The sequence below is a fragment of the Cherax quadricarinatus genome, chromosome 7 (assembly GCF_038502225.1).
Source record: "Cherax quadricarinatus isolate ZL_2023a chromosome 7, ASM3850222v1, whole genome shotgun sequence".
Lineage (NCBI taxonomy): Eukaryota > Metazoa > Arthropoda > Malacostraca > Decapoda > Parastacidae > Cherax > Cherax quadricarinatus.
This window is the reverse complement of record NC_091298.1, coordinates 11,390,685-11,400,142: the sequence shown is the minus strand read 5'-3', so window position 1 is coordinate 11,400,142 and position 9,458 is coordinate 11,390,685. Positions and strand designations below refer to the sequence as shown.

At 33.5% G+C, this 9,458-nt stretch overlaps 1 protein-coding gene across 2 annotated transcripts in view; it reads right to left on the bottom strand.

The window, feature by feature from the left end:
* Positions 1-2,300: 2,300 nt before the first annotated feature.
* The window catches only part of LOC128686755 (uncharacterized), a 181,771-nt gene continuing 174,613 nt past the window's right edge, over positions 2,301-9,458 (bottom strand). Inside the window, exons 4-5 of one of the 2 annotated variants that reach the window (XM_070082287.1) lie at positions 4,674-4,879; positions 2,301-4,160 (exon numbers count right to left, since the gene is read on the bottom strand). In XM_070082287.1, coding sequence (XP_069938388.1) covers positions 3,527-4,160; positions 4,674-4,879 — 840 coding nt within the window. In that variant the 3' untranslated portion in view covers positions 2,301-3,526. The remainder of the gene's footprint in view (positions 4,161-4,673; positions 4,880-9,458) is intronic. The other variant, XM_070082288.1, reaches the window with a different exon arrangement.

Genomic DNA, 9,458 nt, shown 5'->3' with positions numbered 1-9,458 from the left:
TGTTGCAGAATAACAGAGCAAAGGCATCTGTATTACAGACTACGTTTCAGTCTGGGTAGATCTTTATCATGTCATATGACCTGACAAAGATTTGCCCAGCTGCTGTCCTCTTTACTAGAATATGTACATGAGACAAGGAGCAAGTTATAAAGGGTAGCAGAACAGGAGATGATAAAATTCAACACATAACTTAGAGAAAGTTTAAGGAGCGCTGCAGTAGACCTCTGTCTCATATTAGAACTCATTGCTAGTGGTTCTATAAAGGTTTAGTAACATGTGAACAACTCTGTTGCCAAATGAACTATGTGAAGAATTTTTTAACCTATATCTATGAGAACAGGTGCTGGTACATGTTTTTTCAGTGAAAGTTTGAAAATAGCATCTTGTCTCCATTTTTTTTTTTTTGACAAATTAATATTAGTTGTAGATTCAAGCTTGATTATTTTTCTTTTGAACTGGCAATGTGGTTTGTGTTCTGTTTTCTTTTTTCCAATTTATATTGCGGTTATGCTTTTTCATAAATTGGAATAGGTCTGAGCTTTCCTTTGTATATTTAACTGATCTCTATTGTTCCGATAGCTGTTTTCCCAGACTGCGACCTGCCTGGCCTGTGCAACGGAATGTCACAATTTGAATGAGATGTAAGTTCATATGCTTGCTACATCTCTATTAGATACGTATGTGTCCTGGGAACTAGGCTATATTTGTGGTGGCCAAGGTCCCACAATATCTACATATCCCACAAAGATGTCCTACGGTAATTATAAGCACTTCAGTCCTTTCATCCATATTGTCGATATCGATACAGCATATACAATCAGGAGTCACAATTGCTATAAAAAATTATGTAAACCTGTGATTTATTTGATTTTTTTTTAGATTCAGGTCTTTTTCCATGCTGAAAATATATTACCGACAAGATTTTGTTTTATTTGACGGGATTGATGTTGAAATTTTGCTTAGCTTTCTAGTTACCGAAACTCACACAGGGAGCACCTTCACGAAGGTCTTTGCAAAGGAGCTCCCCGTGATCGTATTTGCTTGAACCTTCTCCTCTTTTCTTCAACATTGCAAGCTCCAAATGATGTGTTGATTGCAGCATGAAAAGCCTAGACTTATCATTCAACTACCCCGTGATTGCTTTGAATATATATATATATATATATATATATATATATATATATATATATATATATATATATATATATATATATATATATATATATATAAATATATATATATATGTCGTGCCGAATAGGCAGAACTTGCGATCTTGGCTTAAATAGCAACGCTCATCTTGCCATATAGGACAAGCGAAAATTTGTGTATGCAATAATTTCGCCAAAATCATTCTGAACCTAATGAAAAAAATATATTTCACTGTGCTTGTTTAGTATTAAATTATTGTAAACAAATCTAAAATATATTTAGTTGGGTTAGGCTAAAATAAATTGATCTCGTTATAATAAGGTTATGTAAGTTTTTTAAGATTCTTTTGATGCAAAATTAAAAATTTTTACATTTACATTAATGAAAAAAATATATCTTTAAACGTACAAGAGAAAATTTTAGAAAGGACTTAATTTTAAATGAGTTCATGCTAATTGACCAGTTTTACATAATCGGCACGACATATATATATATATATATATATATACATATATATAAATATATATATAAATATAAATATATGTAAATATATAAATATATATATATATATATATATATATATATATATATATATATATATATATATATATATATATATATATATATATATATATATATATATATATATATATATATATATATATATATATATATATATATATATATATATGCAATAAGATCACAGTAAACAGGTGATTTCAGAATATGCAAAACAACCACTCTGAAAGAATAGAGAAATTCCAAGCGCTTTCGTGACTACTCACATTATCAAGGAACTATATATATATATATATATATATATATATATATATATATATATATATATATATATATATATATATATATATATATATATATATATATATATATATATATATATATATATATATATATATATATATATATATATATATATATATATATATATATATATATATATATATATATATATATATATATATATATATATATATATATATATATATATATATATATATATATATATATATATATATATATATATATATATGATAAGTCATTATATGAGGAAGTTCAATGATACAAAGGAGAATAATCTTGTATTATATACATTTTATTTAGGTAAATTAAATACATAAAAGATGTGTGAGACTCATCACATATTTAAAGAAATATGAATGCTTTTATAAATATAAAATGAAAATATTCAGTGTTTTGTGATATATAAAATACATCTGAAGAAATATTTCTTTAAATATTAATATGGACAAAACATTAAAAATAAATTTATTACTGTTTAGAAGTAGTAAACGAAACAGTTTATCATCGGACTGGAAATATTATATTCAGAAAAAAGGTATTTAATAACTTAAATATTACAAGGTAGTTGAATAACTTAAATATTACAAATATGAGATAGCATTATATATTAGCTGTCAGGTAACAAATCTTTACTATTCAGAGAGAGGAAAAATAAGTAACTGTGTGAGCGCGCGCGCGCTCACATGAGTGAAAAAGCTTTATTAATACAATATTAATATATTTTATAATTACGTTGCTCTCAAGATCCATGAAAGAGTCATGACAGTCTACAATGTCTACAGATTTCAAGATGAGTCTAAACAATAATAGCCTATCTTCAACATGTCTAACCTTAAAGTGTCATTTAATGAATTATGTTCCTAAATTTATCACTGGCTAATGCCATAGGCAATTTTGTTATCTCTGCAGAATTTCAAGTTTCTTTCAGGTTTAGCAGAGCATAATATATGAAATTTTAAATCTCATTCAAAATTTAGCAAGAAACTCTATACCTTGACACAAATAACCCGCACATAGAAGAGAGGAGCTTATGACGACGTTTCGGTCCGACTTGGACCATTTACAGTCACAATAACCAGAAGTGGAGCAGGCAGGAAGAGGTAGTGATGGTAGTAGTAGTAGTAGTAGTGGTGGTGGTAGTAGTAGTGGTAGTGGTAGCAGTGGGGAATTAAGGGGGAGGAGCCAGTCAAATACAAAGAAAGGGGGTATTGTGCTTTTTTTTGTTATTTCTAGACCTTTGTGCGATAATAGTTTCAGCTGGAACTTAAGCCTTTGAAGTTCCAGTAGCTGATGAATCCTTAGTAGTATACTTGATGATATTCTCATTGCCCTGCTAGACTTTTCCAGTTCAGATTTGCACTTATGAAGTCTTCCAGTTCAGGCTGACACTTGTGAAGTCTCCCAGCTCAGGCTGACACTTGTCAAGTCTTCCTGCTCAGGCTAACTATTATCAGCGGCGTATAAAGTTTTTTCTCCAGATTGGGGATAAGTTGTAAATTGCTGCAGACGAAATAATGTAAACTATTCTTTCATTCCTCTTTTCCTCGTTACCAACTCAGAGAGCGTGTATGGCAGGGTCATTGAAGAGTTCCTCAAGGCGAATGTTACTGGTTGTGTCAGGCCACACCCACGTGTAAGAAGGAACATTTTTTTTTCTCTCTAGACCCAAGGGTTTCTTGATAAACAAGGAAAATGATTTATATTTTGTGGGCTCCGTTCTTTCAAATACAGTAGATCTACTTGGCCTGAGGATTCCGGCTGTTTGGGAAGGTGATAGAGCAGGAAACATGCCGGAGAAGTCGGTGCCTACCTGAGATGCACCAAACAGTGGAGGATCTACCACCTTTATTGGACTTTTATCTTCATTGGTACGAAAATTCTGTATGTCTTCCGGGAAGATCACTGGGATACTGAAAGATGTTTCGAGGTTATTTTCTTCTGGTTTCTGCTTGAGGTTCTGAATGGAAAGTTCGAATTTTTTGGTGTTTGGGACGGAGGACACCTTTTGCAGAGCTTGAAGAGCATTGAATAGGCGAATTCCCTCTTCGCCGCCATCTCTCAAGGGAAGATCACCCAGCGTAGGTTGGAGGAATCTCTGAGTAGGTACTGAAGTGGCACTTGGAGGAGGAGAAGTCATGGCAAGCTGCTTTTGGTGCCGTTCATGTTGTAGCTGGGCCAGGAGGCTGCTCCTGGAAAAGAAACAATTGTCAAATTGTGGAAGAAATGCTGGAAAATCCGTGTTATTCAGTATTTAGTTCTGAATGCAGTTGCTCATTTGGACGTTTAACTGAAATGTTTTCCAATATGATTCTAAATTTTAGCATCACATTGAATAAAAGTCTTATTCTAATGAATATAAAAGAAGTTACATTTAAGATATTTATCCACTTTCACAAAGAGTTCGAGAGATAAATTAATATTTTGGCTAGCAACTGAGACCCTCCATTATCAATCTCCACCAGCCAGGCCAGGGTAGATGATTCTGGAAAGGACTGAAAATAACAAACCTCCTGCCTCTACCTTACCTGTTGTCTCTTTACAACTAACCGCAAAATGAAAATAGAAAATTTAACGTTCCAATCCGCCCTAGATCATTTTCAAATCATCCTTATTCCTAAACGTCAATAATTTTTCTTTTTGATTTTGTAACTTGATGAGATAATTATAAATTATCCCAACTACGACATTAACTATATTTTTACCTGGCTCCGCTCGTGTCCACGTTGAACAACTTCTGTGGAAACGTCACCCTCTCAGTTGAGAGGTGCTGGAACCTTCGTGCTTCACCAGACGAAGGAACAGCGACCTGAAATCCAGTAATCCCCTCACTGAAGGAGGAGGGCGAAGACGTCTGGAGAGGAAGCTGAGAGATATCCGGGGTGGAGACAAGAGCCTTGAGTTGACCAGTCTGTTGGGAGAACAACGCAGAAATTGAGTTGGCTTGTCTGTTGAGGGAACGAAGCAGAGACATCACTAAAGAATGTCAAAAATATTAATTTAATGTAATATTAAAGCTTGCAGTGGAGGTGACTTAGTGTGCAGCTATGTTAACATTTGCCACACGCGGCCGGATCATCCCAAAAACTACAAATAACTGAATATGAATATTTGATGCCATTGTAAAAAACTTATCTTTATGTATCTGGCCTCTTCGATACGCGTGAAGGAATAAAACTCCGTGTATGAGTGTGTGTATATGTAGGTGTGTATATGTAGGTGTGTATATGTAGGTGTGTATATGTAGGTGTGTGTATGTAGGTGCGTGCGTGAATGAGCTACGTGTGTGTGTATGTGCATGAGTTTAAACGCAGCTTTGTGTTCATATGTTCAAATGTATTAGAGTGAATGTATGTATTAACATCTTTATGAGTGCAAGAGTTAACGCACTCACAAGGTCCCACGTACAATATTTGTTCTCGACCAGAAGAATCTTAATTTGGACTGGACTGAATGATAAAGCTATATCTCATATCTGTTATGTACTTGAAAATTCCCCCCGTGGGCGAAACGTTGTGTCAGTAAAGGACTTCGCTTCATTTTTATTTTGGAGAATACAGTAAGATCACAAAAAACGAGTGATATCTTAGTATGCGATCTAACTATAGCGAAAAGTCATTAAATTTCATGCTTTATCGTAATCTTTCAATCACTATGACCGTTCTTTGAGAACGTGACAGAGAGATAATGAGAGCACCTTGAATTTAATTTCCTTTCACTCTAGTTAAATTGCTTTTTTTCTGAATATATACACTGTAAATTAACAATAAATACGCAATACAGTCATTAACACTGACTCTTTCACGACATAAATGTCTACGATATACAAAGCAATAGAAATAAAAGTTAAAAAAAAAAGAATTCCTTTAAATAAAATGTATCACTTTTACAAGATAAACCCCGAAGGAAAAGCCCCGGAAACACAACAGGTAACAATAGTATTTAATAAAATATACATTCTTCGGACGAATAAAATGAAAATGTGTAGCGCATGTAACCAACATACTGACATGTGTATTTGTGAGCGAAACACTTGAGTCTGTATTTAACTGTTACATCGAGCTCACAGCGCAACACTGTATTACTTTGAAGAGTGTTTTGTCCTCGAGGTTTAGGAACTGATAGCAAGAAGACCCCTCAAGAGGTTCCTTGATGTTGGCGAGGAGGCTCTTGATCTGCGGAACTGGATATGTGCTCTAATTCCCTGAATTAAGCATGAATGCTTTCCACCCATCATCCTCCCTTCCCTACAGGCATTGTATAATCCCCATAGGTTTAGGCTTTCCTATGATGATGATGATGATGATGATGATGATGATGATGATGATGATGATAATAATAATAATAATAATAATAATAATAATAATAATAATAATAATAATAATAATAAGTGTCTATACGGCGAGATGTATATATATGCCTTTTACTTATATACACTTAGAGTTTACTTGAATAACAATTCAAGTGGTTAAGGTACTCTTACAATTTTATAAGCTTTTTTTTGTACGCTTATAATTTTTTAAACTATTTGTATCCTTAATAACCCTTGTGCAGTTGATAAGTTTTAAACTAACAAGTCAAAAGAAATCGCAACTGTATTAACCAAACAATAAAACTAGATAAATCCTTAGCCACGACGTAAGAGAAGGCGTTACATGACCCCTATAGATTTAGCGCATATAATAATGCATAAGAAACGTTTTATAGAAGAATATATAGATAAAAGCACACTTAAGCACTGTTCAAAGCATTTATTGAGGAAATGTTTTGCCACAAGTGATTTCTTGAGTCCTAGTACAAAGACAAATAAAAGCCAGATTATACGTGAGTACACTGTATGCTGAGTATACTGTATATAGTAACCGGACTATATACTGCATAAAAAAGTTACACGTTGATATTAGTAATCAATGCAGTTTACCATAAGACAGTAAAGATTCATAATCAGTATAAAGTATTTATAAAAATGCTAAACGTTCGTTAGTTTAGGCACATAAATATTACAAATATGAGATAACATTATGAGTAAATTGTCAGGTAACTAATCTTTAGTGATATTTGAAACTCAGATATTCAAAATGTAAGGAGAAACAATATTAATCAGAATCTCTCTCTGGAAGAGATGAGTGGGTGTGGGTGGGTGTGAGTTGGACCTGACTAGCTTGTGCTGCTGGGTCTGGTACAGTGCTCCATCCTTGAGTGGGGATGACCAGACTGGGTGGGTCATTGGGATAATCCGAGGGGTGGGTCATTGGTCTAATCTGGGGGGGGGGTGACATGGACCTGCTCCGCATGGGTCCGTAGGCCTGTTGCAGTGTTCCTTCTCTCTTATGTTCTTATGTTATGTTCTTATGTTCTAAAAGCCACTTGTGGCGAAACGTTTCCTCAGTAAACGAAATGAACTGTGCGTTTGTGTCTTTATCTACATACTTTGGGTATCACAGTTCCTTTCGAGTCGTGGAACAATATGTTGTCATGATTCTTCAAAATATTTTAAAGTTAAATTTTTATTATTACTTTAATTTTAATTTTTCGAAGTTATGTTCCATATCCTCTGAAAAAATTTGTTTTCAACATTATTGAGGCTTTTATACCAATGCTTCTTTGTTATGTATATGTTTTAAAAATTTTGGAAGATGGTGACCAATTTTCATAATTTTTTTTCCGATAATTATTTCTAATATATATATATATATATATATATATATATATATATATATATATATATATATATATATATATATATAATTATACCAAACCCTAAAAATTTTAAAACAGGTACGTCAGTCAATATTATGTAAAAGTACAAAGATATAAATTGAGTAAAAGGAGTATTCAGACATAGTTTAGCACGTTACTGTATCCAGAGTCAGGCAGATAATAAGTCGACACACAGAGCCAATCGAACCTAACATAGAAAATGGAGCTATTTAACAATGAACAATCTCATTGCAGAAACGTTATCATGAAGACCAAGTTCAAATTGTCTAAAATTCTCAAATAATTTTTTCTGCGAATGTGCTTTAAATTTAAAATCATTTGGCTGTTCTAGCAAGGGTTCTTAATGATAATCCTTTAAGCTCACAAATTCTAGTTAGAAAAAATCGTAAGTAATAACACTAGGCCTATACACAAATAACCTGCGTATAGGAGAGAGGAGCTAGCGACGACGTTTCGGCCCGACTTGGACCATTTACACAGCCACATTCTGACATTTTAAATGGTTCAAGTCGAAACGAAACGTCGTCATAAGCTCCTCTCTCCTATGTGTGAACATCAAAAATGGTATACAATACCGACAGGTTGTTAGGTAAGACACATATGCAACAGTTAGACAACTTTATTCCGAAACGTTTCGCCTACACAGTAGGCTTCTTCAGTCGAATACAGAAAATAGGCAGGAACAGTAGAGATGTGAAGACGATGTAATCAGTCCATCACCCTTGTAGTCGTAGAATTTGAGGTTGTCAGTCCCTCGGCCTGGAGAAGTTCAGTTCCATAGTCAGGAACTATCTGAAGATCAAGCGACAGTGCGGAGACTTAAATACTGTCGGAAGGAGAGGTGCAGAGTAGAAGTAGTAGTAGTAGTGAGAAGGACATGACCTTTCAGTGGTTACATTCTCACTACTACTACTACTTCTACTCTGCACCTCTCCTTCCGACAGTATTTAAGTCTCCGCACTGTCGCTTGATCTTCAGATAGTTCCTGACTATGGAACTGAACTTCTCCAGGCCGAGGGACTGACAACCTCAAATTCTACGACTACAAGGGTGATGGACTGATTACATCGTCTTCACATCTCTACTGTTCCTGCCTATTTTCTGTATTCGACTGAAGAAGCCTACTGTGTAGGCGAAACGTTTCGGAATAAAGTTGTCTAACTGTTGCATATGTGTCTTACCTAACTCCTATGTGTGGGTTTTTTGTGTATTGTTCCACTCACGGTATTGTGCCTTCTTGTTCTCAACACTAGGTCTAATAAGTTAACTGACAAATTATATCTTAAATATAATTTATCACAATTTCTACCTGGGATTTTTAAGACACACCCATCTACAAGGTATCTAGTTTAAAATATAACAGTGGCACTATAGTCTCTGAATAAATTGGGAATTTAAAGAAATTTTATGTCATATGGCCACACCAAATTATTAATGGCTCTTATCTTACATATTGTAAATAATATTTCTTGCAATTTTCAAAGATTTATGAAAAATTTTCTCTGCCTTATGATAAAGACTATTTCGTGTATTTTCCCTATTTCATTATCCAAACACACTTCTTAAACAGTATAACATCATCCATAAAATTAACTGAAAATCTGAATAAAATGACATCATATATTGTCGAAACCATTAATTTTAGATTAAAAATTTATTGAGAGCTAATCATTCTTTGTTTCTTTGTACTCATTTTTTTCAGTTGAAGAGATAAGAAACCATATGCAACCAAAAAAAACGTTAATACTATTATATTATGTTAACCTTCT